Source organism: Gouania willdenowi, chromosome 19 (genome assembly GCF_900634775.1).
Source record: "Gouania willdenowi chromosome 19, fGouWil2.1, whole genome shotgun sequence".
NCBI classification, from domain to species: Eukaryota; Metazoa; Chordata; class Actinopteri; order Blenniiformes; family Gobiesocidae; genus Gouania; species Gouania willdenowi.
Genome location: NC_041062.1, coordinates 8,961,506 through 8,984,728, shown reverse-complemented (window position 1 = coordinate 8,984,728; position 23,223 = coordinate 8,961,506). Strand labels below are relative to the sequence as shown.

Sequence of the window (23,223 nt, the reverse complement as noted above, 5' to 3'; positions counted from 1 at the left end):
AACTTTTTTATTTCATAAATGTTTTATTGAAATCTTCTTGTTCTGTGTTTTTGACTTGTTTTGTGACATTCCTTGTGTTATTGTTTTTGTTTTTACATGTTCAAAAATAATCAAGTCAAAGTGAAAATAAAAATCAATCACAAATGTTAAAAAACAAAAACAAATACATTATATTGAAATAAGAGTAAAATCCATCCCAAACTAATAAAATACTTATTACAGGTTTTTAAAAGTAAATAAAATGCAGTGAGGTGGCATTTTACGGTGTTGAATGAATGAAGTCCATCAGATCAGAGACCGGGTGATCCATCATCCTGCGAGAACGATCTTTGATTGAGTGCAGTGTATATTATTGGCCACACAGAGGCGCTGTTGCTGTTTTTAAACCCTCAACCTGCACCTGCCGAACACGGTTTGACATCCTGAGTCTACTTTGACTGAATGTCGGTTTGTTGTTTATCAATTTGGTTAAATTTTGCGTTTTCAAGCGGGTTTTGAAGCCTTTTAAACTTTGACCTGAGATAAACTTTATTCTGGGAAGTTTACAGCTCTAGCTGTTTGGCTAACTGTGGAAAGTACCGCGGCTCAAACGGAGCCCTGCTGAAGGTGAGTCTGGCTGGTCCTGTTAATTAACTATCGTATTATGTAGTTTTAATTAATGAATCGGATAATTACCTAAGTTAATGTTTTACGGCAGCGTTTAAAGCGCTAATTGGAGCTTTAGCATCGTATTTTAGCATCTCCATTTATTTCCCCATCACGGGATCTCATTGGTCCATGAGGATGTCGCTCTGAATACCTGTGCGTTGATTGGCCCAGATGTTGAAGTCCTTAAAAGGTCGGAAATTATCGCTTAAATAGAGGTTAACCAGTTAATAAGTAATATGATTTGTTTGATTTTGGTACACAGAAATTTTATTTAGCATACATTCTTCAAAAAAGGCCAAAGGACACATTTTTTCGTTTCTGCATTACAAAATTAGTGAACAATAGTTTAAGGCCAATCATTATAAAAGCTACAGTTTACATTAATATCTTTTTCAAACCTATTTTAATGCAATTTTTTTTTAATTTTTTTTTTTTTTTTAATCTGGATAGAATTTGTGCATATGGTTCTAAGAAGTTTCTTTAACTTTATTCATAATCTGAATTATTTGGTGGGAGCTATTTTTCCCCCATTGTATATTATTCACAAATACGTTTTAATGTGGACTAACAGATTAGCGTACTCAAACCTTAGCATTGTGAAAAGGAGTTACAGGGATTTTGTGTGTGCTGATAAATAATTTGTTATTGTAAATAAGTCCTTTAATATTTAACAACTGATTTACACATTTGATGCTGTTTGAAACCTATATTCAATTAAGAGATTTAAGCCTCCATTTTTATGTAGGAAGAGGCAGAATCATGTCACGATGCAGTCTGCGATTGGACAACAGCCTGCCAATCAGCAGCTCCTCCTTCAGTGTGGGAGCATCCAGCAGGAGCAGGTTAGTGACTCGTTAGTGACTCCTTTAACTAACTTTAAGCGATTGAATCTGGAGTTTTAAGAGTTAACTCTTTATCATGTTTAACTGTAAATCTGAACTCTTTTAACTCCATGCAGCCCTGTTGCTCCACCTTCTTTAGCTTCTTTGACTCTTTAACTAAACTCTTCTAGTCCTTCTCCTCTGACTCATGACCTTTAAAGACCCTGTAAAGCAAAAGTAAATGTGTGTTATGAGTTTGTCACACCACAGAAACGTGTCATTGACCACTGAGCCAAATTTGAAAGATAAAAAAATCGCTAAGTATATAAAATTAGGTCTCAGAATCATGAAAAACAAGCACTTTGGGTGGGGGCGTGTCAGTTTGAGGTGCAGGAACCACGCCCACACACGGAAAGGGCGCCGCCTCCGTGTATTATGGGAGTGTACTGTGTCTATGGAGAACAGTGTGAAAGTAACTCAATCGTCGATAGTGCTTCCAAAAATGCTCGGATTGGGTCAAACGAGGTATCAGCGGAAAGGTCTGCTCCGCTCGAGTTCGAATATGTGCCCATGAGAACAGAAAAACAAAATTGCGATGTATAAAAGTGCTCATTTCATGGAAAATGTGGCGTCAGCGGATGCGATTTATTTCCCTCAGTCCTAGTATGTGCTTTCGACAAGGGGGGCAAATTGCGCCCACTAGAGGCCGTGGAAGTTTGGTGTGCTTCAGCAGCAAGGTCGGATTTATGCTAATGATGGCTCCGTTATGTAGCACAGCTATGATTTCTGACCCGCCCATTAAATCCTAAACACAGAAATTTGAAACACCGATTTTGAAGCCAAGCTCCACGATTACATTCTAATTGGTTGAATGGCTTTGTACATATTTTAAGGAATACATTTATGACCTATTTAATGTGTTAAGAAGAAAATGTCAGAATGCTTTACACGGTCTTTAACTCTGTAACTCTTTCCTCTCCTCCTTAGGTCTCGTAGCTCATCCCTTTCTGAGTCCCTTCTCCTTTAACACCTTTGACTCTGTAATTCCTTTAACTCTTTAACTCTCCTCCTCTGATCCTTCTCCTCCTTCTTTAACTCTAACTCTTTCCTCTCCTCCTTAGGTCTCTGCGTCTCCGTCGCTCCTCCCTCTCTGAGTCCCTCCTCCGTCCTCCTGCTGGCAGGTCGTCTCTCCTGAGCAGCAGCAGTGATGTGTCTGATGCGTCTCTGCTCTCGTCCCTCCTGGATGAATCCTCCTTTCAGGAATCCACGCTGCTCCAGTCCTTCTGGGGTACGATCACACGATGACAGTTTGTTGATTAAAGCGAGTTATTAAATAACTCTGACTTTACAGCATAATCCTTATGATAATTATCAAATTCAACAAAATCAACCATAAGATACAGAAAAGTCAGCGTTATGACGACAGTCCTAATGAACAAAGTGTAAACGGGCTCCTCTGATGTTTCTGATCTTCCTCTTCAGGTTTGGATCATGACGTCGATGCTAACGGTGAGTCTGACTCCTCCTCAAACCATTAAAACTAGTGATGAACTGAACATTTTCTGCCGAAAATGGCCCAAAAGTGCATTTTTGGTTTTCAGCCAAAACACTTTTCTCACCGAAAAAAGCCGAACAAAACAAGAACATACTTGGATAATAAATAAAGCAGAGAAGCTGAATTTCATCAAGAACTTTAATGCATTTTGTGTTTTAAAGAGAGAACATATTTAATTTAACTCTCTTCCAGCAGCTCAGTCACTTATAGGGCTGTACAATATTAATTAATGTATGAGTGGGGACAAGTTAAACATAACATTTTTTATTTGATATTGTGCATTGTTGGAATGTCAGTGCTAAATAAATATTTTCATATTTTTAATTGATTTATTCTTTGAAGCATTAATCCTAATTTATACAATTGTAATGTTTTAATTTTAGTGAAGTTGGTAGACATTCAGAGCCAGAAATGCAATGAGACTAATAATTTGCAGAATATTTTTTTGGGTATTCTCATTTTGGGTATTCTGTGTGTTGCTTTCTGTTGTTTTTTTTTTTGCACTTTATCTAAGCTGTCATGACAATACATTTCCCCACTGTGGGATCAATAAAGTTACTCTACTATTTTCTATTTTGTCCAAGAATTTAAATTTTGGTGCAACCCTAATTAATGATACGTTTAGAGTTGGTCATCATCTCGCTGCTCTCACACTTCGTATCTTTATTGTTTCTTTAAAGCGTGGAATACTGAAGCTTGTGTTTTTTTTTTTTTTTTTTTTTTTTCACAGGGGGCGCCATCGTGTCCCAGCAGACTGCTGCCCACGTCACAGCAGACGTACGGCCACCCTGTAGGAGCTACTGCGACTCTTCTTCTGAGGAAACGGAAACCTGCACCATTTACACCAGGGGGCGGAGCCGACGCAGCCGCACAGGCAAGCCCCGCCCACTGAAATCATCATCAGCAGAGCACTGGATGGGGAACTGGAGCAGAGTGTTCTGGTCTCTAATTGGCTGCTGTTTTTCCAGATGTCGTACTATCGGGGGTGCAGAGATCCAGTAGAGCCGCCGCCCACTTTCTGTCACTACCTGTACTCACCTGTTGGGCGTGGCTGAGGTCAAAGGTCACAGACGGAGGAGGAGGTAGTGTTTGTGTGCGTGTGTGTGTCTCTCTGCACCTGATGGGCACGCCCATCACCTTCCTTTGGCTGTTTCCGTGGCAACATGCAAACTCCTCCGTCTCCTGTTCATCACCCTGACTCAGCGGTGGTGTGTTCAGGTGCTTCCAGGTGAGTTGTTCCTTTGTCCGCTCTGTTTCAGCTTCCTGTGACCTCGACGCCACAATGACCCCAGAGGACGAGGGACACGCACACGACTCTCTGTGTGAGTAGCACACAAAGACACACACTCACTCTCAGGGCAAATCAACACTCGTGCTTACGTGTGTGTGTGTGTGTGTGTGGGTGCGTTTACAACGTCTAATAATTTTTACAAAGTTTGACTTCAAGTAACATTTGAGTTTCTTGAGGCTGAAGATTTAAATATTTTCACTGTTTCCCTAAACTGAAGTAAGTGTGTGTGTGTGTGTGTGTGTGTGTGTGTGTGTGTGTGTGTGTGTGTGTGTGTGTGTGTGTGTGTGTGTGTGTGTGTGTGTGTGTGTGTGTGTGTGTGTGTGTGTGTGTGTGTGTGTGTGTGTGTGTGTGTGTGTGTGTGTGTGTGTGTGTGTGTGTGTGTGTGTGTGTGTGTGTGTGTGTGTGTGTGTGTGTGTGTGTGTGCGCTAAATGTTCGTTGATTATTTGATGACGCCCGCAGGTGACGACTGTCAGGAGAAGCAGCGCCTGGAGGTTGTGGGCTCTTCTGTGGTTTCCAGACTGTTGGAGCTGACGTGCAGCGCTGCCTTGCTCACAGGTTAAATCCCCAATACTAGTGCCCTCTAGTGGCTCAGATGATTTTATTTTACCACACTTCACTAAAGGGATCCTCCACTGTTTATACAAATGTGGCCTAAAAACAAGTAGATCTATGCCTAACAAAAATACATAATTTTGCATCATATTCTTTTAATTAACTTTTAAAATGGGATCTCACAGTTTTAGAGCCTTTTCCTCCAACTTGAAATCATGTGATTGATGTCACATGGCCCCATTTTCCTGTAAATATTGCATTGTTTTCTATTGGAGTGAAGCATTCAGCCTGCTTTTTAGATCATAATAATGTGTTTTGTTACACATAAATCTACTAATAAGGACATTTAGAAGATTTTAGGCCAAATTTGTAAAAACAGTGAAGGATCCCATTAACTCACATTAACATATATAGCTTAATGTAAATCTTTGTCAGACATCTATAAATCATTAACACACACCCTGTGGTCAGTAGGTCAGTAGTCCTCTTTGCTGTCTGTCCTCCCTCCAGGCCAGGTACTCTCTGGGACTGGGACACTGTTGTCCTGGCTGTGGCCTGTGGTTTGCAGGTTCTCATGCTACGTGTGGAGCGTTGGATGTGCTGCAGGTTAAGCTCCGCCCTGAGCCGATCCGACTCTGCTCTCCTGCTTCTGACCTTTGACCCCGAATTTTCTCCTCTTTAAGAGAACACTTTGCTGCTTCTGGGCTGCTGCTACTAGATGTAGAACTGGTTCCAGTTAGTGAGAACCAGTTTGGTTGATCTTCTGGACACACCTTACAAGGACCAAAAAAAATTACTGCTTTGACATCATTTTATTAGTTATTGAACATAAAGGTTAATTGTTATTACAGAGAAAATGGCTTTGTTCAAAATAGCATACTAACTTACTATACACTACACACAATGAGTATATACTCTCTACTATATACTATAAGTATGATTAGGATGATGAAACTTTCAAGTTTCCAAATATGCATTTGCAACCTACAAGGACAAAAACCTGAAGCACACTAAGGCTAAATATCTCTGTTGATTCTTCACCTTTGAAAGTTCTGAGTTTTAAGTGAGAAACTGACCAAGTAGAAAATCAACATTTGCTCATTTGATCCATGAAACTCACGTAATCTTCAATACACAGTGAAACACCCACAGAAACCAGTTTTTCTTCTCCTGGTTCAATCCTGATCCCAACATCTCAAACATACATTCATTCTTGCACACATTAAACCAGCACAGTGCTTCAAAAATAAATAATGTAATTATTAATTATTCAGTAAGAGTAGCTGCAGTTCCATAAAATACAGAACCAGATCTGACCAGCAGGGGGCAGCAAACAGCACTGTATCTGTTTCTGCTGCACATTAGTTTGACATTTGAGAATATTATTGCATGGATTCACTGTTTAAATACTCGCGGCGTGGTGTTTCAGAGCACTCTCTGACTTCTGACCCCGCCCCCTCCTCTTGCATGCAGAGCTGCCGACTCGTCGCTTTTCCTCCGTCGACCTTTTCGTTTTTCCAGCTGATCACTAACTCCGCCCCCTCTGTGTGCAGGTGGGACACTGATTGGCTACCTTCGGCGGCTCTGCGTTCACTGCCATGACACGTGAGTTTGACTGTGAACCACAGGTTGAATATTTAAGATATTAAATCACGTCACTTACTCATTACTCTTCAGGTTTGCTGTGTGGCGCCCCCTGCTGGTCATCCCTCTGCTGCTGCTGCTGATCTGTGAGTGCCTCAGATCGATGATGGTAGTGATGTCACAGCTGGAGGTCAGACTGACTCTCGATGCTCTCAGGGCTCTGCTGCTTCGGTCTGAGCTTCGTCTTCCCATCCACGAAAAACTCTGAACAGAGCGCCGTCGCTCACGTACCAGAGACTTCCAGCAGGCCACCAGGGGGCGGAGCTGAGAAGATAAAGGCGGCAGAGTCTGCTTTTATTGAAACATCTCAGCATACAATCTCCATACAACAGGTAGGTAATGGCTTTTTAAAGTCCTTTTTACTGACATCATCCTGAAATAAAAAATTACATTCTTCCTCATATTTTCTCTAAGTCAAAAAATAAACAAACAATAGAACGTACCTATTCATAAACATAAAAACAAAACCATAATAACAACCGAAAAACAAAATAAAAAGTACATATTAACTTCTGTAGCAATGGAATCGGTGTGTTCGTTTTTCTATTCCTTTTTTTTTTTTTTTTTTTTTAATACTTGAAATTTATTAGGTTTTTTTCCGTAAGAAGACCATAATATTTTAACCAATTTTCCCAAATGTTTTCGAATATTCCCAAATCTAGCCTTATGGAGTAATTTACGTTTCCATCACATAAATTGTGCATAACTTGAATACAGTTGTCAACCTTTAGTACCTCCTCCTTCATCCACTTTCTGATAATTGCCTTTTTACTTGTCAGCATCATTATTCTGTAAATGTGTTTATCCCAAAATCTTGTAAAATGAGGTTCAATTTTCCCAACTATAGTGCCCTTAGTTAGGGCTGGGTGATATGGACCAAAACTTATATCTCAATAGTTTTATCTCAACGGTGATATACCATATAAATTGATATTTTTAACTCAAAGTCTGACCAGAAAGACAATTCTGGGCTAAATTTGCTACAATATTTCCAAACAGCTGCACAATATGTGACAATTATGGTTTTTTTTCCTCTAAGGGACAGCACGTGTAAGTGAGTTCTGTAGTGTGACTTGTTTAGGGTAAGGTCTGGATTAGGACGCACTCAGCAATCCATCTAACTGAGCTTGTCTTGCTGTTCTGAGAAGTAGAGAAATCAAACACTCCTAAAATATGGACAAATGGTAAAGGACACTGTTGACTGGACTCTATGAATAATATTAAATACTTCTATGATGTGATGATTTGTACAAATAAAAACAAGTTAAAAAATATATAGATACGTCTTCATATGTCATTTTCTATATCGACAAAATAGAAAACTTGATATATCTTGAATCACGATATATGGCCCATCCCTAGCAGGGACGTTCTCAGATCTCTGTCCCTCAGGTGACGGAGGATCAGTCGGAGCGGCTCGGAGCGTTGGAGCGTCGTCTGGATGCTCTGGTGCGGCGGGTGGAACTCGGCAGTCGGGGGGCGGAGCTAAGGAACAGGAAGCTGCTGATGGAGCTCCAACAGGAGCGTCACATGTTTGTTGAGTCGACGATGGAGCGACGACTGGAGGAGGTTCAGACACTGCTGGAGGAGGTGAGGACGGACACGTTCTCAGGGCATACGTTCTGTTTGGTGTCGTACGGACTGATGCTGTCTCGCTCTGCGTGTTCTGTGTGTTTCAGACGCGACAGCAGAGCACAGAGCAGCTGTTTGCTCAAGACAAACGATTGGAGCGACTTGAGCTGCTGCTGGAGACAATGAGCGACGCCAGCATGGTTAGAAATACTAGCCAAGGATAACACTAAGGCCTAATTGTTTAAAAAGTGTAATCTGGATTTTAAATCCCCTTTTACTATCCTGGAACACGTAATCCGTATCTCAGTTGTTCAAAGCAAAAATGGATATTAGATCAGTCTGATCCAGATCCAAACCTTTTAAGATTGTAAAATCCAGATCACGAGCGCTCTAAAATCAAACAGCATATCACACTGATGGCTACTATGTGTGTAAAAATAGTGTGTTGTAGATGGCCAGCATGGGGTCACTCAAATGGTAATTATTTGAAGAAATGAAAAGAAAATAGAAATACATTTAATAATATATATTTGCCAGACCAAATCTGCCCCATCTAAAGAGGGGGAAAAAAGCAAATATGCATTCCATATGCTTCAAATTCAACCTTAAAATTTCAACCTTGAAACAGTTTTTATAAAAAATGAATAAATAAACCTTTGACTTTCTCTCAGAATGAGAGAGTGACCGGACATGCAATGAGGGATGCTTTTGTCATCCAAAAATCTTTGTTCAAAAATTGTCTGTATTTTTTTAAACATCAACTTTCTAATTAAAGCTACAATTGAACAGTCTTTGAGAAGATTATTTTAATTCCACCTTATTGGTCTGTAGTATGAACTAGTCAATAAACTCAACTGTATGCTTTGAAAATCAGTTGAAAAAGTATAAATAAATAAATGTATCTACTGTGTCATAAATGTAATTTATCTGACCAGTTGGAGTTCAATTTAAATCACCTTTTGTTCCTGAATATCTACCGTAAATCCAACACACTGCTGGGATCAGAATAATCTTTTTTTATTTTTTTGTAGAGTTATCCAAATCCTACTAAAAAGTTTTAAACAATACAAGCTGAGGGTTTGATCCTGATTTAATTTAAGATTGAATTCCGATTTTAGTTTTGGAAAAACCCATTTTCAATATTTGATCAAATTCATTACCCAAAATCGATTCAGATTACCTTTTAAAGGTGTAGTTTTCTTCTGTTTGTTTGTGTAGAAGTCATGAATGTAGTTTCTCCTACAGCAGCTGCAGCAGAGCGGTGACGCATCCACTCAAACGCTCCCGACTGCTCACAGGTATCCTCCCTCAGCGTCAAAGTCTCCACCTCTCAGCATCTCCACTTCTTCCCACTCTGACCTCCTCAGTGCGGCCGGGCTCAGTTCTTCCCATCATGCTTTGCTGGCCGAGTTTTCTCGGCTGGAAACGTCTCTGGAAGACGTGAAGCGAGAGGTGAAGAGTCTGAAGTGTGAGGACGTGTGTCTGCAGCTCACCGCCATCCAGCAGATGGTGAGGAGTGGCTGATGCTTCACAATAAAAGCCTGAATGATTCCTGCTTTTATTTTGAATCCTGGGTCAGGATGTTTGTTCAGCAGCTGGTGTTAAACCACATGTCAAATTCAAGGCCCAGGGGCCAAATCCGACCCTTTAGATCATTCAATGCGGCCCACAGTAACAAGTAAAAATGACAACACGAGTCATTGCATAAATTACCAAATATTAATTGTCGCTATCTTTGTCCCTCCAAATATACAAATTTGATCAAATTACCTAATATTTGCTGGGGCTGCAGTCTTATTTTTTTAAAAATTGTGGAAATAACTTTTCCCTCAAAACCCATTCAAATTACAAAGAAGACAGTAAAAATGATAGAGAAAACACAAATTATTGTGTAAATTACCCAATAATTCAGTTGTAGACATCTCAAATTCACAAATTCAATGCAACTCCACAATATTTTTAGGAGATCAAACCGGTCCGTATTTGGCCCCTGAACTAAAATGACTTTGACGCCCCTGTGTTGAACTGTCTACTGCTGTTTCTCTGCAGGTTTCCACTCAGCTCTCCTCTCAGCTCCGCCCCCACGTCCTCACTCTGCTGTACGGCCGTCAGTCAGCGAGCGGATACGCCGTAACGCCAGAGTCGCTGTTGCAGTGGATTTCTGAACGCTACGTCAGCATCTCAGACCTGCAGGAGGCGCTGTTGTCTATGAAGCAGAGCATCCTGCTGAGTATCAGTGCTGAGCGGGTCCACAGGGACACTGTACAGACCTCCGAGGAGACCGCTGCGGATGCAGTGACATCAGAGGTGAGGGCGGAGTCATGGCGGTGTAAACATGAAAGCTACAGAATGCAAATCAGAGAATATTAATACAGTGGGAGAAAATGGTTTGGTCTTTTTTGTTTGTCTTAAGTTTGTGTGTCTTAAGAGCTATTCTGTAATGTGTTGAATTGATGTTTTTTTTGTAGTCATTTAATTTAAGTAGTTGTTGTGTCTGTCTTTGTTGTCATTTTATGTTTTATAAGTCATTTAGTCTCTCTTAATTTTTTTGTGTATTATGGGGGGCTTCATATACCTTAAAACTTATTGAATTACAATTTTTGGGGATTTGCTTTGGGGGCCACAAAAATTTGACTGAGGGCCACATGTGGCCCCGGTTTGCCAGTTGCCCATGTCTGGTTTATGTGTTTATTAATTTGACTCAGTAGCCTTGCCCCTTTTGCCTTTAACCAGACAGTAAGGCTACGTGCTAACCATAACAAGTGTTACTGGACTCTTCCCTAACCAAAAATTAAAATAGCAAACGACATCAATACACAAAATCAGCTTAAAAAGGACACACAACTACACAAACCAGCAACAACACAACAAAAACATTTATTTTAGAATATGAAACTATTGCTGCACAGACAAAATGTGGAGACGTTTGTCTTCTATTGGACATGAACAGATCATTCTTATACATCTGTGATGTGTCTGTTTCCTCCAGGAAGTCCGTCTGATTGTTTCTGATGCTCTCAGGAGGTTTTCCGAGGACCGAACCGGGATGGCCGACTACGCTCTGGAGTCTGGAGGTTAGAAAGTGTGTTTGTGTGTATGTGTGTGCGCATCTTTACTGACGCTGCAGTGTGTCTGCCTGCAGGGGGCACTATTCTTAGTACTCGCTGCTCTGAGACGTACGAGACGAACACAGCTCTGCTCACTCTTTTCGGATTTCCTCTGTGGTATTTTTCCCAAAGTCCTCGGGTCGTGATCCAGGTCTCACGCACACATACGCACAGTATTTGTAAATCCAGCTCCTAACGTGACGTACAAATTGAAATGATTCAGTCTTATTCTGAAAGTATTTCTGTTTCCTTTCTGCTGTTCTTCCAGCCTAATATCCATTTGGGAAACTGCTGGCCTTTCCGAGGCTCTTCGGGATTCCTGGTGATCAGGCTCTCCATGGAGATCCTTCCGTTGTCCTTCAGCTTGGAGCACATTCCCAAAGCGCTGACGGCAGACGGAAAGCTGCTCAGCGCACCGCGAGACTTTGAAGTCTATGTAATGCTTAGCCATAGAGGGTGGGGCCACATGGAAAACCTTCGGAGTTACATTTCCTCTTCTTCTTTCAGGGTCTACATGGAGAGGCGGAGGAAGACGGGACGCTGCTGGGAACGTTTACGTACGAACAGGATGGAGACGCTCTGCAGACGTTCAGCGTTATGGTGAGTCCAGCAGGAAGAGGACCCTCACAACCTGAAGCTTTGACCCTCACGTTCTTCTGTACCACAGGAGGAGAACCACCAAACGTTCCATATCATCGAGCTGAAGGTTTTGTCAAACTGGGGTCATCCAGTCTACACCTGCCTCTATCGCTTCAGAGTACACGGAACGCCGAGCAGCACCTGAATGCATCACAGCAGCCCTTGGTCCATGTAACGTGAACTTCAGTCTGTGTGTGTTTTATTGTGTGTCATTTGTGATTTTATCATTTAAATGTGGGTCTTGAAAGCTTTTCATTGGCTGGAATTCCAGGAAGTGAAGACGTTGATGAGCAGATTTTCAGAATAAAAGGCCCTCTCTGTGGCTACCTTAGGGAAACTCTTATTGTGAAAGTACAATGCAGGTTTTGATGTCACTTCCTAAATAGAATGGTGCAAAGTACTGCACGTGAGGAACATTGTTGTACATTTTTGTATTTTTTTTTTAAGTGAACTTTAATAAATTAAAAGGTGAAACCTCTGAGCGTGTAAAATAAATATGAAGATACCTTAAATCACTTTAAAAACACCTGAAATCACCTCTGAAAGTGCCATAAATCATCCTGAAAAATCCTTAAATGACTATGAATGCCTTAAGTCACTAACCTCTCTGAAATTACCTGCAATCACTATAGGAATTGAAGGTGTAGATGAGCTGATTTTCAGAATAAAAGGCCCTCTCTGTGGCTACCTCAGGGAAACTCTTATTTTGAAAGTACAATGCAGGTTTTGATGTCACTTCCTAAATTACTGCACTTGAGGAACGTTGTCATTTTTATATATATATTTTTAAAGTGAACTTTAATAAATTAAAATGTGAAACCTGGAAACGGTTTGTTCTCACTGATAAACATCAGCATTTCAAACACAAACGACAAACCTTTTGTGTCTCAGGATGGATTCTTTATTTTCCATTAAATTAGATTTATTTTTTATTTTCTTTAAAGCGGTTTCCCCTTGACAACAGGACAGAATACCCACAATGCACTCTGATGGTCACAGTGATACTTTAAAACTTGCCATTGTACAAAAATAACCTTAAGTGCAGCACACACTTTAATACTGGCTCTGCTTAGCAAACAAATGGGATCTCAGTGTTTCTAAACTTCTATCAAAAGACTCAGAAATGGCAGTCACGTGCCATTTTAAATCTGACGTAAACGATGTAAACAAAACAACTATTAGGTCTGCAGCCAATCACAGCTGCTCCATTGTGGGTTGAACTGAACGCAGGGACGGGATTGGATGAAAGGAGAGAGACGTGGGTGGAGTTTGTTGGATCTTTCAGGGAAAAACTGACTGAAGCTGAACCACGTGACCCCCATTAACCAATCAGAGCTCACGTGTACAAAACCCAGCAAGAATCCTTAGAAAACGCCGTAACCGTCAGCGTGGCGCGTTGCCACGGCAAAGGCTGGATACCCCTCGTAGGTGGTGAATGCGGTGAGGTCCTGACCCAGAGAGACCGCCTGCTTCAGCTGAGAAGCCGGCGACGCGCCGCTCGCCAGAGTGTAACCTGCACACAGACGCCCAGAGGTCGAAGGCTTGAGAAGTGTGTTCAACTAGCAGAGCACAGCGCAGCAGCTCAACCAGTATTACTCTAAAATGCCTTAAATCACTCTGAGAACGCCTTAAATCAATCTGAGAAGGCCTTAGATGACTATGGATGCCTTGAATATGCCTTAAATCACCCTGAAAATATCTATAATCATTTTTAAGACACCTGAAACCACCCTTACAAGTGCCATAAATTGCCCTAAATCACTCTGAATAAGCCTTAAATCATTCTGTCTAAAAATCTGATAAATCACTCTGAAAACACCTTAAAACTACAAACCCATCTCTACCTATTTGCATATTCTCTATAGTTCAATGTTTCATCTCATTTCATAAATCATAAATCTCATTGTTTTTTTTCTTTTTTGTATTCTGATTTATAATGAATTGCACTGTTTTTATTATTCTGTTTTTATTGTAAAGTGGCCTAAAGGCACTTTTAAATAAAATGAATTTATTTTTAAATCACACTGAAAGACTTAAATCACTCATACCTCAGATGATTTTTAAAACACCTGAAATCACCCCTAAAAGTGCCATAAATCACTCTGAAGAAGCCTTCGATGATTATGAACGCCTTAAGTCACCCCGAAGATGCTTTAAACCACTCTGAAAGTACCTGAAATCACTGTTTCAGCCTAAAAGACTAAAATCATTCTGAGCGTATTAAATTAATATAAAAATACCTAAAATCACTTTGAAAACAGCTGAAATCAATTTGTAAACCCCCAAAGACTCCAAAAAACCACTATACACCAGTAATACTGGTTTGGAACTGTGCTGCGGTGCTTCCTACTGGTTTGTTAGTGTGAGGTGGACTGAAGTGTTAGTGGGCTTTGGTACGGACCTTCACATACCTGGGAAGGTCACGGAGGCACAGCTGGTGTCTGTGGCGCCCTCCGTCTGCACGCCCAGGGTCTGCAGGGCGTGTTCGGCTGCGTGAGTTTTGGCCTCGTCCACGGCGGTGCAGAGCTTCGTTGGTGTGAAGGGATGTCTGTGGAAAGACCATCGCACGGCAAAGGGTTAATGGGCCGAGTGACATGTAATTACAGAACTCTCTCCAGGTAGGTTCTGGTCAGACTGCCCTAAGCAGGCCAGATACCATCATACACTGATGGCACTCACCAAGGCTTCTGCCTTATTAAGGTTCTCACCGGGTATTTTTCACAGCGTAGGGGGGATTGCTTAGTGCATGAGTATTAAATATCTGCACGAATATGTATGAGCCCTTACAAAGCAGATGTACACAGGCAATATCTGGGCAGCTAAGTGGCTGCAGGGGTCCTCAGGTGAAGGCAGGAGCATCCAAGCAAATCACCCGTAGTAAATGGAGGGTGCGGCTTATGTATGAGTTTCTCAGTTATGCAGATTGAAAAAGAGTTAAAACAATCCATGCACTCTTGGAAGTGCCTTTTGTGTGCAACTGTTTTGATGACGGTATCGATTAAAAAAAGGCAGAAAAAAACAGAAAAGGGGATATAAATCACAGCATAGAGGCTCCCTACGCTCAACAGTGCTGGCGAGAACCCTGGTTATGACTACCGCTATCAGCATCATGCATAACCCTGAGTGCACTGAACAGCAGCAGACTTACTGACACATGCTGAAAACTTGTTTACTTCCTAATCCCAGACCGGTCTGTTCCCCAAACACCTTTGGCCAAATAAATCCTCTGTCTGCATCTGACAACTAGTTTTGGTTAGTTAACTTGTACTCACACATTTGGGTACTGCGTTGCCAGAGCGGGGATGGTGATCTTGTAGAGGAACAGTTGTCTCTGATCTGGACCGATGGCCGAGTGGAGCTGGTAGACGGGCTGTCCCCAGTTATTCTTCTGACACAGCTCCTCCAGGACCTGAACCCGGCGGACCACAGCATGAGAGAAAACATTAGAACCCCGTGAGAGCAGCTGCTGTCGGCGTTAGCGCAGGCATGCAGTGTTACCTGTGGCGCGGGTTTGATTGCGGCGGTCTTCAGGCTCATGGCTGCCGGGTTCATGGGCGTCAGCTCCATCCCGGGCAGCAGGTCGTACAGCTTCTCCTCTGCCTGCTTGTCTGTCTTGAGGCAGTAGGAGGCGCTCCCGCCACTTCCTCCTCGACCTACGGCCCCGACCCCTGCAGTGTAGGCCAGGTAGCCCCGCCCACCCAGCCCCCGCACCCCGGCAGCCCCTACAGGTACAGTCATGTAAATTTCTACAGGAGACCGAAAAGGCAGTGAAATCAATCAAATCACGGGAAATCTGAGCGGGAGGCAGAATCAGTCACAATTATCCAATCAGAGTGAACAGTGGTAACCACGGCAACGTCTTGTATACTCTCATCAGTAGCTACAGAGCAGTTGCAGGCAGTTGGTTTGATTGACACTTGGCTAGCGAATCGACGGACTTTCTGAATTTGTCCGACCTCTGATTGGTTTGATTGTTGCTGAAGCAAACATTGCGGTGACCTGATTTCACTCAGATGGACGTTTACAGAAGAAAGAGCATCCTCACCTCGAATTGACGGTGGCCGGATCAGACCTCGACCTCCCACAGGGGCTTTGACGGCGGGGAAACGGAACGGCCCCGGTAAGGCGGCATATGCCTGGGGGGCATAGAAAACCGGCGCACCAAGATACGCTGCAGAGGGATCGTAAACCTGAGGATGGAGGTGATGGAAGTCATTTATCTCCTCTGATGTCACAGACGTTGGGGTCCTACCTGTCCCAGGGTGTAAGTGGTGTAGTCCGTCTGCAGCAGGGCCCCCCCTCGACCCCCCGTTCCTCTGGTGTAGCGAACATAGCTGTCTTTGTCCACCGGCTTGGCCAGAGTCACTTCAATGGGGGAACCGTCCACGATCTGGACCAGGGAAGACAATGAGAGGTTGGGTTTGAATCAGAACACTGGACGACACCGTCAGCCCTCAAAGATCGCCAGATGAAATCTGATTCTCTCGAGTCATGCAGAGGAAAAGAGTCCAACCTTTCCGTTCAGAGCCTTCATGGCATTTATGGCGTCATCTCTCTGACTGAAGTGGACGAAGGCGTAGTCCCTGATCTTCTTCACTCGCTCCACCGCTCCTACAACACAAACATCAGCTTTTCCTTACACAAGCCTTTAAAAACGTTTGTCTGCTAAACTAAAACATGGGGGCAAAGCTTATTCTCTTTGATTCTTGGGAGGTCACGTCACTGTTTTGGACATGTCCTTACCTGGTTGGATGTTGAACTCTTTCTCTATGGTCTCCTCAGTGGTGTGCAGCATCAGGTTTCTCACGTAGAGGATCTTCACCGCTGCCATAGTGTCCTCGTCCACCTCCACCTCAGGCTCCGCCCAGTCCACGGCGATTGCGTGGCCCCACAGCTGAATGCGTCCTGCTCAGGGATACAAGCAAGTAATTGCAGTGGCTCTTTGACAGGGTCCTTACGGTCATGAAATTCCTGAAAAAGCAATGGAATTTGAAAAAGCAATTATCCAGTCTTGTAAAGTAATGGAAATATAGCCTATTTTAATGATTAAAATATATTAAACCCCAAAGATGTTAAGCGTTATCTCAAAGTGAAAGTGCATCATTCCGACAGAATCACGAGATCTCACAAATTCATGCAGATAAGTTAGTTTGCATGTTGCTGAGACAAGCCTGGGAGCGTTAGTGGTCGGAAGGGTATATCAAACTTTTAGAAATGCCTGGAAAATATGCATTGTCAAAGCAATTGCGCTATTATACGATGCTATATGATTGACAAGTTATGGACGCAACTTGCCTGTGCCACATTTTTGCTACTAAGCGTGGCACACTTGCAGACTTCTGGTACACTGGAAAGTCTCGCTCCTCTTTGCTCTCTAATGGCCTTGAATAGATCTTAGTGATTCAGAAGTAAGTCATGAAAACTTTGAAAAAGTTCTTAAAAATAAAATAATTGTGATAAAAGTGTGGGGACCCTGGTTTCCCTTATTTTGGTAGAGGGGACATACTGTATTACACCCATTTTACACCTTTTAAACATGTCTCTGTGATCTAAATATCTGTCTTGGGGTTTGGTCTAAACATAACATGAATCAAGCAACAGGGGAGGTTTATGACCCTGTATAAACCAGCTCTTTCAGAACGCACCGTTTTGGGGGGTGTGTCCCTGGAGTTGCAAAGATCTCCCCCTCCCCTGCCCCTCTTTTGCGCGGGGTGTACCAAAACGAGTTAAGAAGAGCTACTGTTAAACAGGGCGCACCGGAGCTCAGCCTCAGGCAAAAAGCTGGAGGATCATTGGGGAACCCTTTTGTGTTGTAACGGAGGCTGAGGGGGACACGGATGCACTATGCGTCAGAAGCATGGGATTAAATTGTATTTCCTTATTTGAAATAATAAAAATGATCAGGTAGTAAAACACCTATATGTAATTCACAATATTTAATTTCAAGTAAAACCATATTTTTCATCAGTCCCAGGGTGTTTACTGGTCGGTGGTGCTGTGGCTTGGGTGAGTAAGGCTGGGGACACCTCCTTGTCCCGCAGCATCGCGTCCGCCCTCCCACCGCAGCCTCGTCCGCATTCCCATAGCACTGCGTTTGCTCTCCCATCGCAGCACTTCATCCTCATGGGGAATCCTGCCTATAGGTCTTGCAGTTCTCTGAAGATGCACTCCCTCCAGAGTCTCCCGTGGACCACATCCTCCAGCAGTGCCAGATAAGCCACTGTACGCATTGAGTGCATTTATTTTAATTTTATTAATTGATCAGCAGTTTTGCACAATGATCATGTGATTTGAATTATTATCACTCCTTCACTAGCGAGGAAAATAATGGTGGACTTTCACAAAAGTTTTCATCAAGTTGGGTGTGGAGTCCATGGGTGGAGATAGCGGAGGGGAGGGTGTATTCTTTCCCGATTTAGCTTGTGACTCACAAACTTGTGAAAATTTGAAACGGAGCACTTACGCAGACCACAAACAAAGGACTGGATGGGTTTATTTCACATTTTGTGTGCCGGTGGACACTCAAGTTACCTCGTGTTCAAAAACATTGGATTCTTCATCATATGTCCTCTTTTATAGTCATTATTATATTGTCATTCCAACCAGCGCCGCTACATGCTAAGCTAACCCATGCGAAGGCTCTGGTGTTCCTTCTTACCTGGCAGCAGTTTTCGGCGAGCCATGGCGGCCGCTCTGTGACTCTCGTATTCGACAAAGGCGAAGCCGCGGTTCTTGGTCTTGTCTGCAGCGCTCGGGTACACGATGACGTCCACGACTCCTTCGGTGACTTTCCTCATCTCTGTCAGGATCTCCTCGCGCTTCTTGGTTTTTGGGATCCCACCCACGAACAGACGACAGTTATCCACGCTGGCACACACGCCGAGCAGGCGTCCATTCCTTCGGTACAGAGAGGAAAGCCATTTACTATATTTCACAAGGAGTGGACCACAGAAATATAACCAAACTGGTTCAGGTGTTTTTGCTGCACAGGGACTTTCTGATTGGACAGACTGAGGTGTGTGGGCGGGGCCTAAAGTCTTATTTAGAGAGGTGCTGTTTGTGTGTTTACCCGCACGCTGACCTGATCTCGTAGTTGTTGAGCTGCTTCATGGCCGTCTTGGCCTCCTGTTTGGTGCTGAAGGTGACGAAAGCGTAGCCTCGGTTGTTCCCGTTAAAGTCCATCATCATCCTCACTTCGTAAATGTTCCCAAACTGAAGCGAGGAGGAAGAAAAGTCATGAGGATGAGGGAATCGTAACAGAAGAGGATTAGGGCCAAAAGACAGCCAGTAATGGGAGAAAAACACTTTTTAAATCGTGATTAACTTTTTTTTGTGGTCTGGATTGTTTTTTTGTTTTTAATAAGGGGGTCTTTACATCTGTTACTATTTTAGGACGCCCCCCCAAAAAAAAAAAAAAAAAATCCAGATCAAAAAAAGAAAGAAAAGTAGTTAATCATATGATTTAAGAACATTTTTTTTTTTCACAATTGTGTTCCCAATCTTTTTTGATTCGTGACCCCATTTTGGTATCAACAATTTTTGGTGACCCCAAAATTTAGAATTAGTTTCTGATCATGTTTGTTTTTACTGCATTTTATTCGAACTAGATTTATATTTGGCTAGTAAAAGTATAAAATTCATTTCTTTAAGATGTTTTAATTTGAAAAAGTTATAATTTAAAAATTTGAAAGTATAATTTTTTTTATCAATTAATATTTATTTCAGGCAACCTCATTTAAACTCCAGGGTCCCGACCCCAAGGTTGAAAAACACTGCTCTAGTTGCTCTCTTTTTTTGTGGCATTCATCAGGAAGGAGGAAACGTTTTCTTTCTTTCTTTTCTCTGTTGTGTATATTTATGCTTGTGTTTTCTCCACCAGCAACAAAAGTCAGACTCTGCAGTAACTGTTAAAACTTCCTGTTTTCTATAAATAAAGAATAATCAATTTCAAAGACGTGGCCTGGTCATCACTCTTTCCTCACCTTCTCACACAGAGGAACCAGCTCGTCCTCAAACAGATCTCTGGGTAGTTTCCCTACAAAGATCTCACTGCCTCTCTCTGGTGGGGGTCCGTCCCAGCCTGGAGGAGGACCACCGAAGCGCCTCTGACCGTTCTCCTGTAAGCAGCACAGCTTTCAGTTACAGACGCTCCCATTGGTTCCTGTGGCCTCTAAGGGGCGGAGCTTCACCTGACGGAGTTGGTATCCGGTTCGTTGCATGAGCGCTCGCAGCGACGCCTCCTTCTGCGTCCCTGCCAACCCGTCTTTGGCCGCTTTCTGATTGGTTTCCATTGGGTGTGATTGACAGCGATATGAGAATCAGGGAAATTAGGGGTGCTCACTGCAAGATAAGATACACTTAAATCATCCTGAAAACACCTTCAATCAATATAAAAAAACCTTAGATGACTGAATGACTTCACTCATCCTTAATATGCTTTAAATCGCTCTGAAAACACCTTATATCACCCTGAAAGACTTAAATCACTTTAAAAACTACCTAAAATAATTTTAAAACACCTAAAATCACCTAAAAAAGCGCAATAAATCACCCTAAATCACTTTGACAAAGCGTTTAGTCACTCTGCATATGCTTTAAATCTACTAAATCACTCTGAAAACACCATAAGTCTACCTGAAAGTACTAAATTAATATGTAAGAACCTAAAATCCCTTGGAAAATGCATTAAAACAATCTGGAAAAAGCCTTAGATGACGTTGAGCACCTTAAGTCACCCTGACTATGCTTTAAATCACTCTTGAAATGCTATAAATGACCCTAAATCACACTGAAAAAGCCTTGGATGACGATGAACGTCTTAAGTCACCCTGAAAGACCTAAATCAGTCTTGAATCAATATGAAAATACCTAAAATCACTTTAAAAACACCTTCAATCAATTTGAAAATGCACAAAATTGCCCTGAAAACACCTTAACTCACACTGAAATTGTGCTAAATCAGCCTAAAAAATGATTTTGATCACAAATGTAGTATTAATAGAATGCTATTAGGCTGATAATCTGTGATAATGAGGTGTGTGTGAGGTATTAAGACTGTTAATGGTTATGAAGGTGGTATTAATGGTGTGTTAATGTTTTTTTATTGGGACATTGCCCCTGGGATAAATAAAGTACTTCTGATAAAGTGGTTGTGATTAGTGTTAATGGAGGCGGTCTCCTGTAGTCGTACAGAAGCTCCGACTCTGACCAGTGTTTGTGTGAAGCGATGAAGAAGTGACTAATGATTGACAGACGCAGCACAAACATCAAAGCTTCATCCTGAGGATCAAAGCTCTCACTGTGACACACGTTCACATTAAATAATCGCTTTAACCTTTAGTTGGCATCCTGTTTTTAATCTGCCATTTGTTTGTATTCATGGATCACTGGAGTATAAAGGACTAATATTACTAATAACAATACTTCCTTTATTGTGAAGGAACATTTTCTGCTTCCACAGTGTGGAAAATAGTTTAAAATGGTGTGAAACCAGTTTGTCTCTGATCAATGTTTGGATTCTGATCACAATACGACTTTTTAAATAAGTTTTGATTAGTCAGAATTTGTAGTTATTTCTGCATATTCAATAATTGTTTGAAAATGAGATGGATCATTAAACACCTACTCAACATATATTTCCATTAACATGGTTAATATTAATTCATGTATTAGTTTTATTAGTGGTACAATAAATGCTACGATTAGAATGAAAAACCAAAATAATCTGAATTAATTTACTTTCAATAGATTTTTTTTTAAATATTTGAATAAACAATAGGAATAAATCTTTAGTATGACTAACACACTCACACACTGCAGTTTTACATGTATGTTTGGACTCATTACAGACGCCATAGTCAGCAGTTCAACACATAGGGAGAACATGCAAACTCCTCTGACGTAGAGAACAGGCCTATGGACTGCACACACACACACACACACTGCTCATTAACACACATTAGTGTGGCTCGGCTCTGTGTGGCATTGTCATCCTGATGCTCCGCAGTCGTCAGAATTAAAGGTGTGTGTGTGTGTGTACAATTTAAAGTAAAAAAAAAAAAACACTCACCTGAGCAATTTCAGAGATCACCTCCTCCGATCAGAGCTGTGTCATTCTGAGCACCAAGTGTGTGTGTGTTCACGTGTCATCATAGTGTGTGTCTGTGTGTGTGATCACATCATATCAAACTCCAAAGGTTCACTGTCTTGGTGTTAGCTTTACGAGCTGGTCAATGTTAATCATTAACCTGCTGCTATCTCTGTCAGGAGGGCCTTTGCCCAACAGTCACTATCTCCACTGCAAAGGTCTCTTCACCTTTTAATGCAAACACACTGAAAATACTTTCTCAGCCTCCAAAACCAACTTCATAAAACTCTTTTAGTTTAAAACTAAACCACATTAAAACCCGTTTAAACCTAATCCAGTTTAAGTATAAAACAAGATTAAAACCAGTTTAGTTAATAAACTAAACTGGATTCACCCTGATACCAGTAGTTTGTATCCACATTGATTCTCTCCCTAAGCATTTTCCCCTGGGATTAACTAAGGAATTCTGAATGTTAAAAAAGAATCACTTGTAATGACTGTGGTGAGACAGCAGGGGGCGACAGTGTAATGTTAGAAAAAGGTAAAAATTATGGAGATGATTAAGTTGAAGATGATGTGATGAAGGTGAATTTACCATCTGAAACCTTCAGAGAATCTGCTTTTATTTTGAAAGACCATGTGAAGCAGTCACAAAATCATTTTTTTTATTCTAAAAGTACCATCTGAAACCTTCAGAGAATGAGCTTTTATTTTGACAGACCGTCTGAAACTGTCAAAGAATAATCTTTTATTCTGGAAGGACCATCTGAAACCGTCAGTTTGCTATTATTTTGAAAGGTCATCAGCTTTTATTCTGAAAGGACCATATGAAACCTTCATCGAATCAGCTTTTATTCTGAAAGGACCATCTGAAACCTTCACAGACTAAAATCTTCAGATAATTAGCTTTTATTCTGAAAGGCTGTCTGAAACTCTCACAAAATCATCTTTTATTCTGAAAGTACCATCTAAAGCCTTCATAGAATTAGCTTTTATTCTGAAAAAGACCTTCGGAAACCTTTACAAATGATTTTTTTTATTTTGAAAAGGCCATCTGAAACTGTCACAGAATCCTCTTTTATTCTGAAAGTACCATCTGAAACCTCCACAGAATGGGCTTTTATTCTGAAATTACCATCTCAAACCTTTAAAGAATTAGCTTTTATTTTGGAAGAGACCATCTGAAATCTTCACACATTAAGCTTTTATTCTGAAATTATGCAATGCAGGTCATTCATCTGACATCTCCAGTGGTAAATATATTATTGATCATCCTAATAATGATCAGATCTTTGTTTGTCACTGT

The 23,223-nt window shown here is 41.6% G+C and overlaps 2 protein-coding genes and 1 long non-coding RNA gene across 10 annotated transcripts; 1 reads left to right on the top strand and 2 right to left on the bottom strand.

The window, feature by feature from the left end:
• Positions 1-390: 390 nt before the first annotated feature.
• Positions 391-12,703, top strand: LOC114481083 (SUN domain-containing protein 1-like). Of its 3 annotated transcripts, none has more exons than XM_028475457.1 (21): positions 391-606; positions 1,394-1,490; positions 2,591-2,757; positions 2,952-2,978; positions 3,755-3,898; positions 3,993-4,106; positions 4,284-4,346; positions 4,776-4,871; positions 5,379-5,474; positions 6,422-6,473; positions 6,546-6,598; positions 6,669-6,844; positions 7,905-8,102; positions 8,192-8,284; positions 9,330-9,593; positions 10,134-10,391; positions 11,074-11,158; positions 11,227-11,342; positions 11,460-11,627; positions 11,699-11,791; positions 11,859-12,703. In XM_028475457.1, the coding sequence occupies exons 2-21, from the start codon at positions 1,408-1,410 to the stop codon at positions 11,973-11,975; spliced, it is 2,463 nt and encodes an 820-aa protein (XP_028331258.1). In that variant the 5' UTR covers positions 391-606; positions 1,394-1,407; the 3' UTR covers positions 11,976-12,703. The 3 variants fall into 3 exon arrangements, with proteins under 3 accessions (XP_028331258.1, XP_028331257.1, XP_028331259.1); XM_028475456.1 differs by having other exon boundaries at positions 7,890-8,102; XM_028475458.1 differs by lacking the exon at positions 5,379-5,474 and having other exon boundaries at positions 7,890-8,102.
• On the bottom strand, positions 3,694-10,226 carry LOC114481086 (uncharacterized). Its single transcript, XR_003676210.1, has 4 exons — positions 9,265-10,226; positions 6,532-6,776; positions 5,329-5,641; positions 3,694-4,342 (listed from the first exon to the last, which is right to left on the bottom strand). It is a non-coding gene; the product is annotated as an uncharacterized LOC114481086 (long non-coding RNA).
• A 5-nt stretch (positions 12,704-12,708) lies between the features above and the next one.
• a1cf (apobec1 complementation factor) lies at positions 12,709-22,038 on the bottom strand. 6 transcript variants are annotated; one of them, XM_028475459.1, is made up of 13 exons: positions 21,900-22,038; positions 20,020-20,170; positions 19,813-19,947; positions 18,900-19,042; positions 18,489-18,727; positions 16,574-16,735; positions 16,344-16,441; positions 16,083-16,220; positions 15,876-16,020; positions 15,329-15,576; positions 15,103-15,239; positions 14,242-14,378; positions 12,709-13,343 (listed from the first exon to the last, which is right to left on the bottom strand). In XM_028475459.1, the coding sequence occupies exons 2-13, from the start codon at positions 20,119-20,121 to the stop codon at positions 13,195-13,197; spliced, it is 1,833 nt and encodes a 610-aa protein (XP_028331260.1). In that variant the 5' UTR covers positions 20,122-20,170; positions 21,900-22,038; the 3' UTR covers positions 12,709-13,194. The 6 variants fall into 6 exon arrangements, with proteins under 6 accessions (XP_028331260.1, XP_028331262.1, XP_028331261.1 ...); XM_028475461.1 differs by having other exon boundaries at positions 15,329-15,552; XM_028475460.1 differs by having other exon boundaries at positions 18,912-19,042.
• Between the last annotated feature and the right edge of the window lie 1,185 nt (positions 22,039-23,223).

What these genes read in the sequence shown, in the direction of transcription:
- a1cf (XM_028475459.1), bottom strand. Translation starts at nt 20,121, where the DNA reads ATGGAAACCAATCAGAAAGCGGCCAAAGACGGGTTGGCAGGGACGCAG. An exon ending in CAATCAAACCCGCGCCACAG is followed by an intron (nt 15,240 to 15,328) that starts GTAACACTGCAT and finishes CGCCGGGTTCAG; the next exon opens with GTCCTGGAGGAGCTGTGTCA. An exon ending in GCAACGCAGTACCCAAATGT is followed by an intron (nt 14,379 to 15,102) that starts GTGAGTACAAGT and finishes GTCTTTCCACAG; the next exon opens with ACATCCCTTCACACCAACGA.
- LOC114481083 (XM_028475456.1), top strand. Translation starts at nt 1,408, where the DNA reads ATGTCACGATGCAGTCTGCGATTGGACAACAGCCTGCCAATCAGCAGC. An exon ending in TCACCGCCATCCAGCAGATG is followed by an intron (nt 9,594 to 10,133) that starts GTGAGGAGTGGC and finishes GTTTCTCTGCAG; the next exon opens with GTTTCCACTCAGCTCTCCTC. An exon ending in GTCCTCGGGTCGTGATCCAG is followed by an intron (nt 11,343 to 11,459) that starts GTCTCACGCACA and finishes CTGTTCTTCCAG; the next exon opens with CCTAATATCCATTTGGGAAA.